This window comes from Cervus elaphus, chromosome 12 (assembly GCF_910594005.1).
Source record: "Cervus elaphus chromosome 12, mCerEla1.1, whole genome shotgun sequence".
In the NCBI taxonomy this organism is placed as follows: domain Eukaryota; kingdom Metazoa; phylum Chordata; class Mammalia; order Artiodactyla; family Cervidae; genus Cervus; species Cervus elaphus.
The window spans coordinates 51,099,629-51,122,305 of record NC_057826.1 but is presented as its reverse complement, the minus strand read 5'-3'; the positions used below and the strand labels follow the sequence as shown (position 1 = coordinate 51,122,305).

The 22,677-nt window shown below is 43.9% G+C and overlaps 1 protein-coding gene across 1 annotated transcript in view; it reads left to right on the top strand.

Annotated features, from left to right (window-relative positions):
- Positions 1-281: 281 nt before the first annotated feature.
- ANXA2 (annexin A2) overlaps positions 282-22,677 on the top strand; it is a 42,934-nt gene continuing 20,538 nt past the window's right edge. The window contains exons 1-3 of the mRNA XM_043918960.1: positions 282-433; positions 11,411-11,469; positions 14,743-14,842. Of these exons, the coding sequence (XP_043774895.1) occupies positions 11,422-11,469; positions 14,743-14,842 (148 nt within the window). The 5' untranslated portion in view covers positions 282-433; positions 11,411-11,421. The remainder of the gene's footprint in view (positions 434-11,410; positions 11,470-14,742; positions 14,843-22,677) is intronic.

Below are 22,677 nucleotides of genomic sequence, written 5' to 3'. Positions count from 1 at the left end.
AAAAAAAAAAAATGACTTAACCAACCTCGTAGTCGACTAAAGTCTTTCAACTGTACTGATATGAACCTGAGGCAGGGCTGAGAACTCGACGTGGCACTGGAGAAGCAGAGAAAGGGAGGAAAAAAGAGGCCGCTAATAGGCCTCGGGGAAGTCTCAGCGCGCTTCACCGGAGGGCAGGGCCGTGGGCGCGGGGCCACTCCCCCTGGCGCGGCCCAGGGAATGTTCCAGGGCGAGGCGGCCCTGGCGGGCGCGCGGGGCGGGACGGGTGAGTCACCCCCAAGTCCGGGTGCGAGCAGGGGAAGGGGCGAGGGAAGGCGGGGCGGGGCGGGCCTCCAGTGCTCCGCGAGGATGTGGTGACTATAAAAGCCCCACCCAGGCCAGCCGGCTCCGTTCTGATTCTGGGGACGCTCGAAGCGCACTGCGCCCGGCCCAGGTAAGCGACGCCCCGCCCGCCCTTCCGCTACAGCCCGAGGCCGCCGAGCTAGCGGGGGTTGCGGAGAGGCAGGGAAGAAGTCAGCCTTGCAAAGGAAGCTCTGGCGACGGGGACCGGGGAGAGGGCCGGAGGGGTGGTCTGCCCTAGGGGCTCGGCGGGGAGGGTGCCTAGTGGCGAGGAGGTCTGGGCAGGAGTGAGGGGCGCCGGGTGTGTTTCGGCGTGGGGGGTGCCAGGCAGAAGGAGGGGTCGGGCATCCCTCCTGAGTGCTCGTAGGAAGCCAGACGAGGTGGCGCCGGGGAGAGGAGCAGAGGGAGGCCCCACATTCCAGACGCGCCAGGCGATGAGGGGGGCTGGGTGTGGCCACCCTAGGATCCCCGGGTCGGGAGGAGAGCAGACGATGCGGCAGCCTCCACACTGAACACGAGCCTCACGGCCATCTAGAAAGTGATCCCCATCTGTTGCAAGTTAACTTGACTTGAAACAAATGTGCATTTGTGGAACTTGTGCCAACCAGCAGGAGGGAAGCAGCTGGACGGACGATAAGGGGTAGGGGTTTTTAGCGGCGACCTCCTGCCCCTACAGAACAGAACAGAACGGAAGAACCTCAGCTCCTTCTCCTTTGTCTAGATTATCCTGTAGGAGAGCACTTCTGATTTACGTGTATCTGGAGAGTTTCCAACTTGCTTGACCACTTTTGCTTGAGGAAGGAAGTGTCCCCCGTGGTTCTGTGGGCAGAGTTGTCACTGACTTACTGGCGCAGATGCGACAATGAGTCAAAGACAGAGGCTACAGAACAGGGCGTGGCCCCCTAGGCCTCTCCTTGTAGCTCTGTGAGATCGGTCCTGGCGCCTGGTGTGGAGGGCTGTTTTCCATCAAGGCACGGTTAAGACGGTGGAAAGTGGGCATCTATTTCCTTATCGATGAAAGTGGTTTAAGAATTGCCCCTGAGGGTTATTATCAAAGGTTCCAAAAAACATGTCCATTCAAAAATAAATTTGTAAAGCACCCTGAAAGCATTGTGTCATACCAAAGCAGTATCATTCTTTTTGTATTAAGATTTGCCATTTTAAAGCTATAGGAAGGTATTCTCAATTTGTGTATAAAAGAGCAGTACCCTCATAGGGGCTTACTGGGTCTTTATCCAAAACCATAAGGTCATGGAGTCCAGGGTTCTGGACCCTTGAGCTCATACTGACTGTTTTGATAGGTTCTATCCAAAACGTACCATACTGTGCCTGTCCCGAACTTGGTCATTTGGGATGTAGAAGGCACTTCTATAGAAAGTACTGATAGTACAGGCCCAGCTTGGGGGTTGGGAGTGGTGGGAAGTAGGAGGGAAGATGGGAGGAGGGTGAGGGAAGATGTGTAGGTAAGAAGAAAAAAATCACTGAAATATTTTACTGGAAGTCTTCTTAGTTTTAATGCTGGCCTTGATCACATTATTGTAATTGTAATTATGTCCTTATCACCATCTCTACTTTTCTCTGTGTTCCTCCTGCCTCCTTGGAGATCCTCTTCCCTGACATATTGCAAAAGCCCAACCATGCTTATCCAGTTCTGGTGCATTCCCCCATCCCTCCTCCTTCATTGTACTTATACCCAGCTGGAGAGTAGCAGATTGAATCAGTATTTGTTAATATTCAGTATTAGGAATGTTGATGGTCCTAAAATCCTTAGCAACTCAGGGGAGTTGTGTTATTTAAAAAATAGCAAGGCACCTTTTTGAACCTAAATATCCGTAATTTACAACATTTGAGGCTATGGAATCAGAGAGCCACGTAATATCCAGGCAGTGTGAAGGAAGATCTCATATGAGGCTAGGTTTCAGTGTTCTTATTGGTCAGGGGCGTTTAAGACCACTGTCTGTGCAACTCTCCTCCCTTCTAACTCCATCTGCTATCTCAAAGGTTAAGTCCGTGCTTTCCCCAGAAATAAATTGCATCTGCCATGGAAGGGTGTGACCCATCAAGCTAAATTTTTTTAGTTGGAGTTTTATGATAGGGGGACTGCCTGGATTTTGTGATTTCCTGTAGTACCAAATGGCTTGCCTGTTGTAAATGCTCAGGAAGTACTGCTGACTCACTGGCTTTGATCATGAACTTGGTTTGGGACTGGGGTGTCAATATTCAACATCCTCTGTCTTTGAGCTATTAAAAATACTGTATCAATTGATGTCTGCAGTCATGGCCATTAGTTTCCTGACTGATTTCTAATTTAAGTATTTTTCCTGGCAAGGTAGATATCCTCCTCCAATTGTTATTGATTTTGGGGTTTGTAGGCTCTTCCTGCACCGATGGGCCTAGAATCTGGCCTTTGTCCTTCCTTTGTGTGGGGCTGTGGGCCTGCTGAGGCATCTTACAGACTGGGTATGCCAGATGAACGTCCCAGGCTCTCCTGGGCTGCCTTAAACATCTCTTCATTCAACAATATTTATTAAACATCTACTATGTTCCACTCAGATGTTCCATCTACTGTGTTTCGCTATGGCTTCCCTGGTGGCTCAGATTATAAAGACTCTGCCTGCAATGCAGGAGATCTGGGTTCAATCCCTGGATCGGGAAGATCCCCTGGAGAAGGAAATGGCAACCCACTCCAGTAGTCTTGCCTAAGAATCCCATGGACAGAGGAGCTTGGTGGGCTACAGTCCACGGGGTCGCAAAGAGTCGGACATGACTGAGCAGCTAACACTTCATTTTCACTTCATGTTCCACTCACTAGTATCAGCACTTAGGGATACAGCAGTGAACAAAACAGACCAAAAGAAAACAAAGCACCACTCTGCTCCTTAGGTTTTAAATCTAGTGAGGAGAAAAACAAAAATGAGTGAATTGTATAGGCAGTAATTGATTGTGAACTTTACGTTTTCCCGAATTAATATTAGCTTCCGAACTTGACTGGGGCTCATTTCCCCTTTCATCCAGCTGTTCCAGAGACCTGAGCTTCAGGTTTAACCTGCTCGACAATGTGTTGTTGCAGGTTATCATGACTTAACCTGCCTTTTGGATTTGACTGTGAGAACAGAAATGGAATGCTTTTTTTTTTTTTTTTTTGCATACGGGAATCCACCTCCTTTTTTTCCTCCCCTGGTGCCACACCCTATTCTCATTGTAGGCTATATCAGAGGACAGCAGTCTCTGAATAAAACTCGTTCACCCACCAACTCGTTCACCGTCAGGTCTCTTCTTCCTCCCCCAGTTGCCAGATGCGGCCCGCATCTACTTAGCTGGGGAGCAGGTCAGCAGAAGGGGTCAGGAGGTGCCCAGGCTTGTCCTTCTCAGTGGGTCCACTGGGATGACCTCCAAAGCTCTCTCGTAAGGTACAGCCTGAAGCTTTTTAAACCGTCTTAGTTCAGTCTTGTCAAGAGAGAAGTCAGTAGCATACAAGTGGTCTGAGTTATCCTCCCAGGCTTGGTTCGGAAAGTTCTGAGTCAAGGGAGTGTCTGTCACATGGACTCCCTGCCCTGTGTCTCCTGCCACACCCGTCTCCACACTCCCAGCTCAGAGGAAATCAGAGTCCCAAGGCCACTTGCAAATCCTTACTCCCTCCTGCCTCCTTTCCCACTTTGCTTGCCATGGCAGATGTAGGTTACTTTTCCACATTGTCCTGTGGACAGAGCTAGGTCCCAGGGGGCCCTGATGGTATAACGGTGGTATAAGTGAGGGGCTGTGGGAGTTGGGAAGAGCTGCAGATCATGAGAGAGAGTCTGTCCCCTGAACGGATCTACCCGGCGCTACAAAGATGTGAATGGAGGCTGGGGATTGATGCCGCCAGCTCTGTGTGTGTGGAACTAGAACTGCATTTGAGATGTTCAGTCTGAGGAAGAGAAAGAAAATTGAGAAAGGAGAGTGTATTGGAAAAGAAGGGGAAAAGGACAGAATGTGGGAAGACCCAGTGTGTGTAAACCATGCCAAAATGTTAGTGAATACCTCCAGTGTGCTGAGCACTGTGCTCAGACCTATGGGGAAATGGCAGTGAATAAGACGGAACCCCTAGGGGTGAATTGAGTGGAACTGACTTTATACTCTCAGCTCTGATACTTCACAGATACGCCAAGAGAGACAGGAACCCAGAGCAGGGAGAGCTGCAGGAGAAAGTTAACAGTAATTTTTGTACCCTGAAGTTGCATGAGGATGTCAGCTGATCCACACTGAGCATTCCCAGTACTGGGGACTTGAAAAACCCAGACATGGAGGTCACGGAATAGCACTGAGTGTGTTTGGAGAATTACCAATCCAATCTGACTTTGGTGCTGAGTGTGTGTACGTGTGTGTGTGTATGTGTTTTATTTAAGGCAAAGTAGGTAGAGTCCAGATTGTGGAAAATCTTGAATGCTGTGTAGACTTTTTACTGTAAGCAGCAGGGCCCCACTGGAAATGTAATATGTGGGCCGTAAAACACTGAAATTGAGTTGTAGATTCAAAGACCTCGATTTCTCAACCCTGAGAGTGCTTGGAGCCAAGTGACATCATTCTTCTGCATGTCTCTTTCCACCTACTCTAACCCTGCATCAGGAGCTTGACTGAGAGGCTCTGAGCTCGAGGCTGCATTGTGTCTGAAGTTAGCAAACAAATATTGATTCAGATCAGGCAGCAAAAGGGACAGGCCAGAGCAAGTGCTGCTGTGTCCATCCTGCTCTGTTTGAGCAAGGCCACTGGGCAGAATTCCAGGATTTCTCAGGAATGACTTGCGCCTGTGACTCAGACATTAATCAAGACCATAAAAACCAAGGAGAAAACTGGGTGCTTTCAGAAAGGTTCTGTTAAATAAAAATGGTTTGGGGAAGGGGTGGAGAGTGGAGTATAGTGGGAGCTCCACCTCTTCCCCCCCACTCATGCATTGTTTTTTTTTTCCCTTGCTTTTGATTTAAAATTTCAGTCTGGTCCTGTAGACATAGGACTGCAAACAAAGGCTTGGTGGGGAATCCCAGCCCTCCACCCCCTCACCCTCACCCTTTTTTTTTTTTTAATTTTAAAAATCGTTTGTATCATCCAGTTCCTGATTGATTCATCATGGTTGCTAGGGATGTGTTTTGCGGTAACACATCAACACTCCACATTTTCAAAGTGGGTGTGCCCGCGAAACTGCTGGGTTATACTCACGTTGTGTTGTGCAGATGAGCCTGTTGCAGTGTGTTTTTGTTTGTTTGTACAAATTGCTATTTGGGCTTTCTGGATCTGGTTCTTCATAATTCATATCAGTAGAACTTGTTTTTATTATTTAAAATGCTCACTTCTGGTTTTCTTTGTTTGTTTGTTTTCCACCTTTTTGCAAGCTTTGTTTTACTTTTTACTGGGTGGGGGTTAGGGGAGAGTTTAAGGCTGTTTTACTTGTATGACTTGTTGCAACTCTGTTGTGGAAGTGAAGCATTGAAGTACAGTATAATCTTTTTTTTTTTTTTAAGATAAACCCTTAAATTATCCTTAAAATAGTCTTTATGTTCGACGTAAGTTGCCTGTTTTCCAGCAGCTGCACAGCTTTCTTGAACATCTAGCTTTGCACTCTAAAATCTTTGGTAGTCAGGCAATTAACAGCCTCATTTATTAATATTTTCAAGGCCAGAGGAAACCATTCTGTTCCCTTCATTAGGGTGGGGTGTCTGAGTTCCCTTCCCAGTGATGAGTTATTTCAAGCCAGTTTGAAATGGGTGTGGCTCTTTCAGTCAGTCTCCTTGTACCCCTCTGGTTATTTTCTTAAAAAACTTCACCTGATAAAGGTAATTTTAACAGTCTTGTCTAGTCACCCAGCCCTTCTCTGTTATGTGGAGGTACTCATCAACAGATGGAATTTGCTGATTTTTTTTTTTTTCTTTCCTGCAAGTTGAAACCAGTTGGAGATCTGGGTGAGGCTGTAGTGTTGGAAAGAGTGATACAATTTTCATGTTCCATAGAGAGATCTGCCAGAAAAGAAGTGGTGGTTCTGCTTATAATGGGCTTATGAATTTTTCACTGTAATGAGTGGTCAGTAGGGGTGGAATTGTACCCTATGGTATGGACAGTTACCTTCCTAACAATAGGTACACCATGGCAGAGCTATTGTTTCAGTAAGAAAATTCACCCTCCAGAGCAAATACTGTGAATGGATACTGTGAGTATTGGGGTCAAATCCCTTTCCACAGCCACAGTTAAATATGCACCATCCAGAAACTTACCTCTCAGGCCCCCACATGCCACCGCATTAGACGTGGCTGGTTTTAAACCTGGCCTCGTGTCTTCACACCCCCGGAATACTCACCCGCACCTCATCTCCTCTGACTTTCCCCTGTTGTTCTATCTTGAGCCTTCCAGAGTGAGTGATTGCCCTTCTCAAACTAGTGGGTATGTCACCTCTCAGATATTTAGCTAGCGTCATGCATGCTGCTCTTATCTTTCTCTTCTCTTATCTTTCTCTTGGAATGAAGACCCACTGTGGTGAAGTTGAAAGGGCCCTTGAGTCTGAGGACCTGGACCTGGGCCCCTGCCTCCCTCATTAGCTGGGTGACCTGGTCTTGTCTTCCTAGGCCGAGAAAGGAAGAGAGTTGGAAGGTCCTGCAGAAGTGCAGTCGGTGTTACATAGTTTTGTGTGTGTCTGTCTCAGCTTTTAATGAGGAGCAGGCTGAGAGAGAGAGAGTGTGTGTGTGTGTGTGTTAGGGGCTTGTTGATTGATTTCCTGGGTGTCACCAGTGTTTGTAACCTACAGTAGCCCTGCCAAGACTTTCTCTTTCCACTTTCAAGGGTAGCAGCAACCTGACATCTTTTCATTAATCAAATGCACTATATTAAGCTAATGTTTTAACAAATATTATGAGTGGCAAAGCCGACTGTTTCTTCTGGAGATTAATTAGTCATCTGCAAAATGACTTTGCATTGCCAGTAGATTGGATGTAGTGAAGAGACCAGGATATGGGGAAGAAATAAACGGATTGGTGGTAGTGAAGAACTGAGGGCCATGTTTATTTCTAAGGTGAAAATGTCTTTGCTGTTAAGCTTGCATGAAGTAGGAGGTATTTATATGGATGCAGAAGGACACTTGCATGGAGAAATAGCAAGCTTCATGGATCTTGTTTTTTGGTTATTGTGATATTCTTTTTCTGCAGAATGCTTGTAAAGAGTAACATATCAATGTTAACTATGCAAAATATCAATTCATTGTTTCTGAAAGTTTATTTAGCATCTAAAGTGTGAAGAGCCCTCTTAAATCTGTTGGGGAACTGGGACTCTGTCCAGCAGATGACCGTTTTGTTGAATTGTACTGTGTAGTTGCCATTTGAATATGTGATGCATGGCAGGAACTCAGGATACTGTTTCACGGCAAGTAAGTTGAGTGGCCTCAGAAAGTGTTTCTGACACCGAAAGGTGGGAGACAGGGTTGCGGGGAGGGGGCTGCAACCGCTCTATTGAAGCATGTGCCAAAGTGCTAGTGACTTGAGAAGTGGGCAGAGTCTGTGACTGGGAGAAGATGAGGGGAAGACAGTGAGATAGGAGACACGAGTCAAGATGCTGTGGATTACAGCAGTTACGGTACGTGTGAGGAGAAGCAAGGAACAATTTGGCTCAAGTCCACTTTGTTTTTTCTTCTTTTTGAGGGGGCTGTGCCGATTCTTCCTGGTACCATGCAGGCTTCAATAGTTGTAGCATGTGGTCATCTCTAGTTGTGGTGTGTGTGCTTAGATGCCCCCCGACGTGTAGGATCTTAGTTCCCTGACCAGGGATTGAACCCACAACTGCTGCATTGAAAGATGGGTTCTTAAGTAACTGTTGGACCACCAGGGAAGTCCTTCAAGTCCACCTTTGCTAGGGAATAGATAGCAGGCTGGATGGAGCTGGAGTAAGAGAACATCACAGAAGGATGGATAGTGAACTGTTGTGACAAGATAAAATAGAGGAATGTAGTTGATGGTGGCGTGAAAGGGCCACTGAGTTGGTGAAAGAGCAGGACGACTATGGATGGGCAGGGAAGTCTGTGGGCCTTTTAAAATCCTGATTTTCTGTGTCAGTGTGATGTGGGCGTGAGAAGGATTAGTTGAATCACATGTCCTGTGGTTGGTACAGCACCAAGGGATCCATCTAGGGCATGGTGAAGCAGCTGTCTCCCAGGCTGGTGCTCAGAGCCGGAAAGGCAACTTGGAAGAACTACCTGGCAGAACCTCACCTGCCTCTGTGGCTGCGGATTCCTGAATATCAGAACTGATGTGAAGTGCCTGGTCTAATAAATCCATCCAGAAACAGTTCTGATTTACTGGTCTTCTTTTTGTTTTGGCATTTTTATTTCTTAGCTGCTTACAGTGAGGCCTAGAATTCCACAAGGCAGAGGATAACAGTTTATCCCTCACTGCAGACCTAGTCCAGTTCTGACTGAGCCCCATGAGTGAGAGTCAAGGCCAGGTGGCCCATGTCCTAGGGGATCCACCTCCGCTTTGGTGAATCTCAGCAGGATACTGAGGTGACCCTATAAAATGTTTCTTGGCCCAAGGTGAAGTTGGGAATTATTAGATTTTACATTCTTCTCTCACACTAAGTCTTCCAAACCTGGTGTACATTACTCTTACTTAAGCACATCTCAGTTTGGACTGAGCACCCTTCAATGTTTGATAGCCGGTGGCTATCAAATGGTTATCCGTGTCTGGTAGCCATGTGGTTGGTGGCTAGTATATTGGACAGTCTGTGCTGTGTGCTGTATTTAGTCACTCCATTGTGTCCGACTCTTTGCGACCCCATGGACGGCAGCACGCCAGGCTTCTCTGTCTATAGGGATTCTCCAGGCAAGAATACTGGAGTGGGTATTCATTTTCCTACTCCAGGGGGTCTTCCCAACCCAGGGATCAAACCCAGGTCTCCTGCATTGCAGGCAGATTCTTTACCAAACTGAGCTACCAGGGAAGCCCTTGGACAGGCTAGCTACTCTTAAAGAAAGTAGACTTTTGAGGGCGGTTTTAGGTTCACAGAAAAATTGAGTGCAAAGTAGAGAGTTTGTATGTATTTCCAGCACCCCCTCTACACACACAGCCTCATTAACTCTCAAGATTCCCCACCAGAGCAGTACATTTGTTTTCATTGCTGAACCTACATTGACACATCGTTATCACTCAAATCCCATAGTTTATATTAGGCTTCACTCTTGGCGTTGTAAATTCTATGGGTTTTCACAGACGTATAATAACATGTATCCACTGTTAGAGTATCACGGCCCTAAAAGTCTCTGCTCCGCCAGTTCTTCCCTCCCTCCTTACCCTCTAGTCCCTGGCAACCACTTAGCCTTTTACTGTCTCCATGGTTGTGCCTTTTCATGAATGGCATATAACTGGAATCATACAATATGTAGCCTTTTCACACTGACTTTTTCAGTTAGTAATATGCATTTGTTACTTCCGTGTCTGTTCACAACTTGATAGCTCATTTCTTTTTAGTGCTGAATAATACTACATTATCTGGAGGTACCACAGTTTATTTATGGAGGACAACTTTACAAATCAGGACTATATCCCAGCAGTGGGGTATATTGCAGGGATTGGGTGTATGTGTGATAGTGTCTGAGAGTTGTGGGAATGGAGGAGTTGGAATAGCTGTGACTTTCTCTTTTGCCATGCTTAAAAAGTTTCTATAAGCATCAGTTGAGAGAGAAGAGTTGGTGTAGGACAGAGTTCATTGTGAAAGTCTTGCAGAAATATTTCCATAACCACAAATAAAGGCAAATCCTCTTCTCTTACTTTCTTATAACTCACTCCCCACAGAGCCTGGAATCTGCCTAGTCCAGAGCCTTCTGATAAATGAAAAAATGTCTGTGTCAAAATACTCCCTCCAAGCCAGTTGTATGAAAACATGTAAACTAAGCAAACGATTGGAAGAAAACAGAAAGCTGAATTGCATGGGCACTATTTCTTGATCACAGAACATTAAGCAAAAAGAGCAGGGACTCCCCGGGTGGTCCAGTGGCTAAGACTCTGTACTCCCAATGCAGGGGGCCCAGGTTCTCTCCCTGTTCAGTGAACTAGATCTCACATGCTGCAGCTGAAGATTCTGCTTTCCTCAGGATCGGGAGGATCCTGGTGCCATGACTGGGACCTGGTGCAAATGTATAAAAACATAAAAATAACAATAAAAGAGCAAAACAGAAGTTGCTGTAGTTCAGAGGTCATGCCCACTATTTGAGGACACAGCTCCGCTCTATTTTCTTTATTTTGGGGAGGCTGCTGCTGAATGACCTGTCTTGTCTCAGCTGAGGTAAATTTCCTGCCAGTCGAGCACTTTTTTTGGCAGGGGTTGGTGCATCAATTCCGAGAACTGTGATCGCAAAGCTGGAAAGCCAATTCATCAGGCTGTGGTATCACTGCCTGGTTAAGTGTATTAACTGGAAGATGACATCATTTCAGCCATTTTGAATCTTAAAATACAAGGATTACTCTTTCATAAGATGAGTTAACATCAGAAGATATGTCCATTGTCTTTCTCATCAACAGTTTAATATCTTCTAATACCTCTTACATTGGTGAGCTAAGAGAATCATTAGGGGTAGTAATAAAGGGCTCTATTTAGGAATGAGCCACCATGAAAAGGCCGCTGATTTCAGTTCACATCCATAGTTTTCAGACCCTTTGCAATATATTAAATTACTGGTGAAAAATACCGAAGTAATGGCTAGTTTGACAAGATTGCCGTTTTTTAGGAAAACCAAAAGATTCAGTCTTATCCTGTTTGGACAAGTTGCACTGCTGTTGGGAAGCATTTTGTTTTTTGTATTTACAAGTCAGTCATCCCAAGTTCTCTTTAAGCAGAGCAGGAACAAAACTAGCTAGTTCTGTAGTCCATCCCAAACAGTGCAAACCATCTCTCAGCTTTAATTTTCTCAGTCACAAGATGAGAATTGCATCTATTTGCAAATATTACTCTAATATCACCAGATGAAATGGTCCAAGAAGTAGAGATTAGTATAATGAATTACTGTGCTTCAGGGGAAAGGAAAGTCTCTTCATAATAAGGACTTTTTGTTGTACTTTTTTTCCAGCTTCTTTCAAAATGTCTACCGTTCATGAAATTCTGTGCAAGCTCAGTTTGGAGGGTGATGTAAGTATATCATTTTCATTTGGTGTAATTTTTAATGGTTGGGCATCTTTGGGTAACTGCCCCTTCTTTTCCTTGTGCATCTAAAGAAAATGAGGACAGAATTAAGATACTCGTTCCTCTCTTGGTTCCTGTCTTCCCCATTACTTTAGCTATTCCTAGTAGTTCAATTTGAAAGAAATGTTATGGCTTCAGAAACTGTTTTGGTGTCAGATCAAAATTGGGCATACACTAGTGACTTTGATGTGCCTGGAACTTTATCTTGCTATATACTTAACATGCCAGTGATAGTACTTGTTATGATGACACAGAACTTTTAGCATCATGCCCTCAGATTTTATTAATGGCTGCATCAAGCTGCAGCCATATTGAAAATGATCTTGCATGTTTTGGAAAAACTTTTCTCTAAAACCGCTAGAATTTTTTTAAACTAAATAATAAAAGTATTCTATATTCTAATTCATCATGATGCCTTTTTTGCTTTGGTTACCAGGGAGCTCAGCATTGTATTTGTCTTTCACAGGAACCTAGAAATTCTGATGCATTTGGTTTTTTGTTTGTTTGTTTTATGGTCAAAAATTTTGAAAGCTATATGCAAAATTGTAAGTCATTGCAAATGCTTTTAGAATAAAGTAGAATATAAGTTGTGAATGTGTAAATTACCTAGTAATACCATACATCATCCAGGTCATCTTGGCAGAACTGGCTTTTACAGAAACTCAGCAGTGACACTGGTCTGTAGGCATATCTTACAGATATTTCAAAATATGCTGTCACTAAAAAAAAAAAAAAAATATGCTGTCACTGAAATTAAAATACAAAGCACTCAAGTGGGTCAACAGCAGCCTGGGTCATGAGGAACAGAATCCTCCGTCCCTGGTGCTTACCAATAAACTGTTCCAATGATGTCAGTGGTGTAAGCACAAGTTGTATGGCGTATAAGCCTACGTGGTTTTCATCTTTCCTCTTGGACCTTGTGCATGCTGTTGCTGGCAACCATACAAGTGGCACATTGAGGTCCAGACAAGTCTAAGAGCTAAATAAATTTTTTCTTAATGGAGTAGATCATTAATTCGTTTTTAGTATCAGGTTTCATAAGAGGGCTTTTCATGTGGCCTTTGAAGTTCCTCAGGTATGATGTGTTTCTTGGTGGGCAGAGATGGGACTGCAACAGAAAACGTCATGTATGCTTCAGTACCTTGAGGGAAGAGAAACATTACTTTTGCCTTCTTAATTGATATTCAGATAAATGGATTTTACAGATGATTGCTTCAATTGCCCGTTTAATTTTATTTCCAGAGGTAAAAGTATGCAAAACTTTTCCGTACTCACTGTTGTTTTTGAAATGAGATGACATAGCACCTGCTATATGAAGCCACATTTCATATGGCTCCATGACTAGACTGCCTGCCTTTGTAAATAATGGTTGGAATTGTTAATAAATAAGAAAATGTGTTCCCATGGATTTCTTTACTTATTTTGTAGCCACTCTAACATATATAGTAAGTATTTCAAAATAATACTTTGTCCTTACCTTTTCTTGGTTGTGTGCTCTATTTCCACTGAGTTAATCTTTCCAGTAAGTTTAGTGAAATTATAATGAAAACACGTTGATAATACACTATGTTTCAGTTATATATATTAGCTGGATTTACTGCTTAGCCAAGATGATCACAAGTTAGTTTGAAATATTTTGTCCAGTCATGAACTTAGATTTGTGGGTTTGTCCTGGGAGACATTTGAAAGGATGGCATCTTAGTTGTTTACCTGTGCAACCTCACTGCTATTAATAATACATGCTGGGATGCCTTGTAACATGATGTGTGTGTGTGGGAAGGTAAGTCAGGGTGACTCAGTCTCTCACTCTTTCCAGAAACTGAGCCATGACAAAGTCATGTATGATGGGAAGTGTATTCTGGGAGGGGATAGGATGGGGGAGCCTTGATGCTGAAGGTGGTGGATAGCTCCACCACCTTTTAGCCAGCCTAAAGAACATTGTCAGTGCTGTTTAGTCTGTCCTTTGCTTTCAGACTGGATAGCAAGGGGGAATAAAGCTGCAAGAGCATTTCAAAGGAGAAAAGTTAACACTTTGGAAAGGAGAACTGATGTAAAACCGTGCTGTTACCTCAGTCTAGGGTGGGTCCCTCAGATCAAGAACAGTGTCAAGAACAGCTTTCCAGGGCTTTGAAAAGCACTGGAAAGCAAGAGTGAGTGCATGGTCTAAAAGACAGAAAAACAAAATTCTAGGAAGAGTAGTTGGTGGAAGGGATTGTGTGAAAGACAGCAGAGAGGTTTTATGATGATGGCCATTCTGACTGGTGTGAAGTGATATCTCATTGCAGTTATGATTTGTATTTCTCTAATAATTAGCAATGTTGAACATCTTTTCATGTGCCTCTTGGCCATCTGTATGTCTTGTCTGGAGAAATATGTATACATTGGGAACTCGGCTCAATGTTATGTGACATTGAGTAGAGCTCAGTGAGCCTGGATAGGAGGGGAATTTGGAGGAGAGTGGATACATGTCATGTATGGCTGAGTCGCTTTGCTGTGCCGCCTGCAACTATCATAACATTGTTACTTGGCTATACACCCAGTATAAAGTAAAAAGTTAAAAAAAAAGAAGAAAAGACAGCAGAAGGGAGGGTAGAGAGAGGAGAGAAAAGAGGAAGAACTTGGTCAATATGTAGAGGATGTGGGCCACATGGCCTGACCACCTTGGTGCCACGGCTGTGGCCAAAGTAGGGAGTAGGAGGAAGATGCTTCCCTCACTTGCCTGATGGTCAGAGACAAGCAGGCAGGCACTCTGCATTTGCTTTCTAAAGAACTGTGATACAGGCCCAGTGGAAATTCATGTGCCTGTAGCAAAAACTTGGCGAAACACACTTGTCATTCAGGCATTTCCACATTTCCAGCTTGTTTCAGATTGTTGCCAGCCTGGTTTTGTGCTCTTCAAAGCCTTCCCCAGAGAAACAGGTGGTTTCAAGTGCCCAGCTTTGCGTTGTCTACTTTGAGCTTGCACACAAAGTAAGATGAAAAGTAAAAATAGATTTATCAAATTCTTAACTAGTTGAGCCTTTGAAGAATTCTCATTGGAAACAAGGAAGTTTTATATCCTATGTGTGATGGCGTGTTAATACTTACAAGTTCCCTGGCCTAAGGATGATGTGAATTGCTAAAAAACAAAACAATAGGAGAAAAAGCTTTAGTAATTGACATTTCAACAAAAGGATTTTAAATGTGTATGACTTCAGTGTGTTTGCCTTTTAACCTCAGCACTCCACACCTCCAAGTGCATACGGGTCAGTCAAAGCATACACTAACTTTGATGCTGAGCGGGATGCTCTGAACATTGAAACAGCCATCAAGACCAAAGGTAAGCCATATGTTTATCCTCTTGTCAGACTCTCATAAAAATGTTATCAGTCTCTGTCTTTCATCCTCATACACTGGTCATTTGAAATTGTCATCGAGCTTAAATGAAGTGATCCAAACCTACCCCATCCCATCCTTCCCTTCTTCCTTCCACCTTCCTCCCTCCCTCCTCCTCTAGGAGAGAAGAAGAGGATTTAAAGCATGAGAAATTAACCGAATGGCATAGTGACATGGAAATAGGCTTATATCTCAGGGCCAGGAGGCCTGATCCCCTGAGTGTGTGCTTTGGGCTCAGAGGCTTCAGCCTCTGAGGAAGGAATTGGAAGAATTGGAATTGGAAGGAAGAAATTGGTCATGGTGATCCCTAAGGGCCTCTTTTTGGTCCTAAGTCCCCTTGAATTTCATCACTTTTGTTGGAAAATTGCTGGGTACATTTTGCTGCTTTGCTCTTAGATTGATCTAATGAGCAAAAAATCCAGGCTTTTTTTTTTTTTAACTCCATAAGTTTTGTCACTCCTTAGGCCTGGAGCTCAGTTTTAAAGAGCTGTCTGTATGACTGGATGACTGTATTTCCTAGAGTTCCAGGATGAGTAAGAGAGGACCAGGAGGCATAAAAGCTTCCGTTCTGAAATAAAGCAGATGAAGCATTTTGCGGGTAGAGTTGAGCAAGGACCTGTTCAGGTCATTTTGCTGTTTTCTGTATCTACAAAAGCCTGTGACCAGACTTTCAGGCTTCCGTTGATGAAGCATGTACCTCTGGGGTTGCTCCATCCCTGGATCCCTGGACACACTGCGATGATTGTAGTGATGCTTGTGATTCACCACACTCTTTCCCCGCTTTGGACAAAGCACTTCTTTACATGCAAAGCTTGTGAGACACAGATGTGATCCAGCAGCTATTCTGATTGCTGGTTCATCCCCTGCTCACGAGCTGCAGGACATTAGGATGATGGAATGTTTTTGCTTGTTGACACACCCCAACAGTTCACATACAGATCACTGCAGACTAGGGACCTCAGTCAGGGTAACCTGGGGGGCCTAAAACTGGGATGACCATATGTCCCCGTTTTGCCTTCATATTTACTGATTGTGCCCCTTTGCACCCTCAGAACTGTTGTATTTTGCAGGATAAATTGCATAGTCACCTTTCCTAAAACCCTTGGAAAAACTGGATACTGTGTTTCCAGGGCTAAGAAGGAATGTAGAAAGATCCTTTAGGTCCTGTGGTTCTGATGCGACATACGCTTGCATCATCAGCCTCAAAGCAACCTTAGTTTCCATGAGGACACTGTGGGCACATCTGGCCTGGCCGACTAACTAACCTTCAAAAAGCCATCTCTTGGTGCTTTTAAATGACCATACTTGTCAAAGGCCAGGCTGGGAAGTCAGGAAGTCACTGATCAGGAAGTGAAACTAAAATCTGCAGGTATTATCTCCCTGCAGTCAGTTCTACTTGGTGGAACCTGGTGGATGAGAGCATATGTGTTTGTGGTTTCAAATCTAATTTATTAACTGCAGACTCTGGGAAAACATTTAGCTTCCTTAAGCCTGAACTTCCTTACTATAAAGGGGGAGCTAATAAAAGTTCCCACCTCACTTGTTGTGAAGTATGAAGCATGTAGCGTGGTGCCTGCCATATAGACAACTCAGAGTATGTTACCTTAACACACACACGCAGTCCGCTCTCCTATAAACTTACCCCGTCTCACTATTTGGATGTGCCTATATTCCTAGGGTTTCCCAACAAGCCATTGTAGAGATACAATCGAAGTTTTAACAGCTCACTCATCTGACAAAGATGGTGCCTTTTACAAGCTTGAGACAAAGGCTGCTTTTATCCCTGCATGAGAAAGCTTTTAGTGCACTGGAATGTAGATTGCACAAGTGAACTCTGGTAACAGCTGAAGCTCCCAGGGTAATAAAAATACCTTCAGGCCCTTTCTGAGTTAGTAGAAAAATACTCAAGTTTCTAAGCAGAAATGTCTGGAGAGCTATAAGATTTGGATTCCTACATTCCGGTTTGGTCAAATGCAGCTGACATCACCATTATCAGGGTTGCAGGAGCTCCTTATTGAGTGCTGCTCATTATGGGCTGGCATGGCACCTAGCACTTCAGGAACATTATTCCTGGGTGAACTTTGGATTAATCCTCTCATACTAGGTGCTGTCATCCCCAGTTTATGGAGGACACAATTGAGGATTAACATGCTCCAGGTCTCCTGACTGTGGTTCAGACTGGGATTTGAATGTGACTCGGTCCAGCCCCAAGGCTGTGTTCTCACGCACCCTAATGTTACGCCACCTGCTTGGCAGGACCAGACTTCTTACTTTGCCATAAGTTGTGTTCAGGCATGAGACCATTTTCCATCTGTGATTCTAGAGATGGCAGATATATGTCATATTTGCAGGTCCAGCTTTTGGTCCCCTGTCGTCTTCTTTCCCAAACTTAATGCCCAGTGAGTCCCACTTAGGACTGCTTTTTATTTACTTATTTTTGGTGCCTAGTGGTTTAATTTTCCTAAATCTGTTGACCCTTTAAAATAGTTTCTAAAAATAAAATAAAATAAAATAGTTTCTAGATTGTTGGTGTATTTAGAACCTTAAATTCTTCTAGGACACTCCTGAGAGGAAAGACTGTGATACCCATACAGAGCTCAGTGATGTAGCAAAGATGTTATTGGCAGTATTGGTCATGATGGTGACAAAACCCAGGTCTCTCTTCTAGCTGGGGAGTGACTTAGTAAATTATAATAACTCTCTGTAGAATATCTGTAGAATGTCACCACAATATGAAAAGTAAAGTTTATTAACAGTTGTTTTACATTGCTATTGAGATAACATTCACATCTCATACAGTTCACCTATAGAAAATGTACAATTCAGTGTTTGTTTTTTTTCCTAGTATAGTCATAGACTTGTGCAACCATCCTTGCAATCAATTTTGCAACACTCCTTTTAACATGAATTTCACCTTAGATTTGTCAGTTTTATAAAAAATGGACATAAAATAGTAAATACAGGGAATTCCCTGGTGGTTCAATGGTTAGGATTCCATGCTTCTGCTTCAGGGGCTTGAGTTCAACCCCTGGTCAGGGAACTAAGATCTCACAAGACTCATAGTTAAGCTCCCTCTCCCCAAAATAGTATATACAGTGTGATCACACCACAACAATTTTTTTTGTCAGAAAGAAAAAATAAGGCATTATTCTGTGTGTATATACATATATATATATATATATATATAATTCAATATATTCTGTATTTTCCAATTTCTCTATGATGACATATTACCTTTGTAACGGGAAGCAATAAACCAAATTAAAAACAAATGAGGTTATTACAATTGATTCCTGAACAACATGGGTTTGAACTACACTTACATGGATATTTTTCAATAGTAAGTACTACACAATCAGAGGTTGGTTAGATGCATGGGTGTGAAATCAGTTATGTGGAGGGTTGACTATAAGTTATATGTGGATTTTCCACTGTGGGGAGGGTCAGCATCCTAAATCCCTGAGTTGTTCAAGGGTCAGCTATAGTTGAGAAAGTCACATCCTTTTTTTTTTTTTTCTCCTTCTTGATCTTTTTAGATATTAACACTACTTTTTTTAAAAAATGAGCTAATTAAGATCTTACCTTCCCTTTTAGAATGCCTTTCACTTTAAATGTAATTAAGAAGCTTGTGCCACGCCTTAGCCAGCTTCCACCTCAAACCCTTTTCCAGAACACAGTGCAAATTAATTGGTGCTTCCTTGATAGCAAAGGAAACAAAGGGTAAACCTCCAATGCTGATAGAAACAAAAGCCAAAAAGGACCATGACAAGGTGACTCTCTGTGGCCTCCCTCTCAGATGGTGTAGCCCGCGTGTGTGTGCATACTTGCGTGTGTGTGTGTGTGCCAAATGTAGAGCTTGCTGGGCATTACGTGTACTGCTAACATACATCGACCGTCCTGTCATCTGAGCGGTCTAAGGAAGAAGGGCTGCAAGCCGGTCACCTGTGGCTGAGGGTTACTCACTGCTGTTAAACACGAGAACTGTGAACTGGGGCAAGCCTGCAGTGGGGAGGGTGAGGAGGGCCAGGCCTGGCTGAGATCTGTAGGGTGGGGCTGCATAGACTGGTCAGAAGGCCTCGAAGTAGCTCTCATCCCTTCCTTCCCCTCTGCCCTTACAATCTCTCATCTGGGCTGCGAGGGCGTCTGTCTTTATTTCTAAAGAGCCTCCTTGCCTCATTCATGACCGATTCTCTGTCTAGCCTCATCTCCAGGCTACTTCATGCCCCACACAGAGCCTTTGCTCTCTCAGGAGCATGCAGCCCTCCTCTAGTGGGAGTGTTACCCCACTTCTATCATCTGGGCAGTTCCCATTTATCTCTCTTTCTCTCGGCAAACTTTTTTTGGCCATGCCACGTGGCATGTGGGATCTTAGTTTCCCAGCCAGGAATTGAACCTTCCTACCCACCACCCCCTGATTTGAAGTGAGGAGTCTTAACTACTAGACCGACAGTGAAGTCCCCCTACTCATCTCTTGACTTGAGCCAATGCACAGCCTCTTCTCCAAGCTTTCTCTTAGCAGGAAGGCAGAATCAATTATTCCTTGACTGTGTCTCGTAATACTTTTCATCTCATTTATAGCTCTTGTCACATTGTATTAAAGTTATTTATCTACGGATTTGTCTCCTCCTACCAGCATGTGAGCTCATTGAGGGTGAGGGCTTCACTTCATTAACCTTTTCTGACACCCAGGCCACTGGGATCATGTGAGAACGTACGTATTTAACCTGAATAGTAGTGAAAATGTACACAGATACCAGAGCTTAAAGGTGAGTGTGGACACGTGGCTGGCAAGATAAGGCAGCAAAAGACAGATCCGGAATCTGGACCATATCCACAAAGGATTAACAGTCCCCTAGAGAGGTTTGATCCTTTTTTCCAAAGTGAATTTAGCTCATGCCTTGGAAGTCTGCTTTGTTTCTGGTTTTAAGGGGTCTCAGTATTCTGTGTATCTCACCTCAACCAATTGCATGATTGTTTTGTGTATGTTCTGGCTTGAGGTAGACTCTGCAATTACTTACCTCAATTAATGTCTAGTTAGAAACTGAATAAAGTCGTGCAAAAGTAGTAATATTGCTTAATTAACAAGAGGTTGCTGAGACTTAAATCTTGTAGGAGTCTCTTGGTCTAGATTGGCCTTGGGTTAAATATATACTGTGGAGTGTACAACACAGCTGTGAGTGGTTTACCATATGGGTCCAAATAACTAGAAAGGAAAGTCAGCTAAATTAGAAAAGGATGAATCTAGACTCCATAAAATAGATTGTAATTAGAAGCAGCACAACCCGAGAGTTAGAGTAAGTGCCAATAAATTGGTACAGCTTTGGTCTCTCTTTCTCTGGAAGGGGAGGGTAATGAGTTGCCCTATTATCATTGCCAGTTTTGATTTTAGCTGTATTTGTGTTCTCCGGAAGGGTTGCAATAGCGGGTGTTTTTCCCCCACTTCTTATTAGCACAAGTATAGAAGCATAAGTGCTGCAAGTTTTTGCACTTTTTTTTTTTCCTTATACTTTTAAAATGGAACTGCTTAAGTTTTCCAGCATGGGTAGAAGACTAACATCCCATGGCAGTGGGAAGCAAGCCAGGATGTGTGTTTTGCATTTCACCTGCATACCTGTTTAGGTATATTCATTCAGTTGAGATAGCAATTAGGAATATATTTTCTTGAATATGCTGGGAGGGGCAGATTGGCTGGGAAAAGTAGCCTCTTTTGGCTTTGGAGGTGGGGGCCCAAACCAAGAACCCCCAAGTTTGAGTGCGAGCCAGCTTGTGGGAAAGGCCTTTGTGACTCACGTAGCCCGGGGCCTTCTCACCATCCTGGAAGTTGAACAGAAGGGAACACAACCTTCCCGTTGAAGACTTTCTCTTTGTGTTCAAGTTTACTCTAGACTGAGTTCTCATCTTACAGCACCGCTGGGAACAGAGTGACCAGTGCTGAGTCATAGCCACCTTTATTCCGGGCACAGATTTTCTGATTTTCCTCAAGAAGATCATTGTCTACTCAGGTATGTAGAGGCCACACTCAAGCTAAGGAGCCTGTGAAACCTGGGTAAAGGAGTCCCTGGTGCCTTTCTCATTGTAGGCCTTGGCTGTTGTCGCCTGCCTCTCAGTTCGTTCTTTTGTAAAAAACCGTTACCTCTTGTCCATTGAGGAAATCAAATACCAGTGACACCCAGGGACCATGGAAGTCACTGCATTCTTATCTGGTGTCTGCAGTACTGGGGCAATAAATAGTAACTTCTCTGTCAGCTGAGTTCAGGGTGAGTGTGGCAGTTTCTCTTGCATCTGTTCAGATGTTTTACTTTCTGACTCAGGAGGCTGATAGAGCGACAGGGCACAAATTGCTGCTTGCATTTTATGCACGATCCTTCATTTGCAGTTTTATTTGATTTGGATCTTGAACAGTGGCCCTTGTGCTTTTCTGCTGGTCCTGTAGTATCGCAGAAATATAATTATGCACAGAAGGCCGGCAGGGTTCTAGATTATTAAAGAATCCAGTGGGATTACCAAAGAGAGGATGCTTAAATCCTTTCTAAGGGACTCAGCTGAGGTGAGACCAGAGCAGAGTGGAAATAGAAGAAATTTAATTTCTCAGCCAAACCTCCTCCTTAGAGGTAGTTAGCTAAACTGTGCTTTCTCTGAATCAGGCCAGGTAGCACCGTGTCAGATGGTAGGAAGGTTACTTTGGGCAATGGTGTGTGTGTGTGTGCACGCACGCATGCATGCACGTGCTTCCCTGTCCCTAAAATCACTCTTGTTGGCACTTTAGGTTCCCTCCGAGTTATGAATGGCTATTTTCAGAAGAGGGTCTTCTAGCTCTTGCTCTTAAAAAAACCTCAGTGGGGTTATCTCATCAGTGGTTGGGCATTGTTACTGTGTGGCAAATGTCATCTAAAGATTATCTGATGGTTGTACCTTTGTATGTTCTGAACAGTAAGTCCAGTTCTGTAGACAAATAGACGCATTACTGTCTCAGATGCTTTTTAGGAACAAGATGGAGGAGTGTCGTGTAAAAAAGCACCAAAGTATAATTTCAGAAAGGTACAAATGTGACTCATTAGAGTATACAGGATACTCACGTGATACAGAATAAACACATGTCAAACATTAATTCGTTGAGATAGGGCTGGTTCAAAGGAAATTTGAGAGGCTGGTTGTTTATAAGTACTGAGAAAAGAAGGTTAGAAGAAGTTTACTGGGCTGGATACAAGACCATTCATGAATTTGAGGGCACTGAAGCCATAATCTTGGAAACTGTCCTTTCTACTGGACCAAAATCTACAAGTGAACACCTAACACACAGAGCCTGTGCTATAATCAGTGATGAGTAGCCAGGCGAGTGAGAGCAAGCCCTGGAGAAACAGTCTTGGAGGGCAGGTAGCCACACTTAGGGGACATGTTCCCTTCCTCTTGCCTCGTGTTTTAGTTCTGGATAGTTTTCTCTAACAGGAAGCAGAACAGCCCAATGCAGCTCTTTAATCCTGACTTGAACCCCAGCCCTGCAGATGACTTCCTTGTGTGACCTGGGGTGAGCCCTTGCGTTGTGAGCATTGGTTTCCTCATCAGGTGCAGTAGAGGTGACCATAACACCCCTCACACACCGACGTGGTGACAATTGCAATAGAGAGTGGTTTGTACAGATTACCTCGTAAAATGTCTGGCACATTGTAGGTATTCAGTGAATAGTTGATACTGTTTTAATAAAACCCATGGGTCCGTGGCCTTCCTCTCCCAGTGGCCTTCCTTTGACCTTGTTCCAAGGTTTGATACTGATATGCCCAG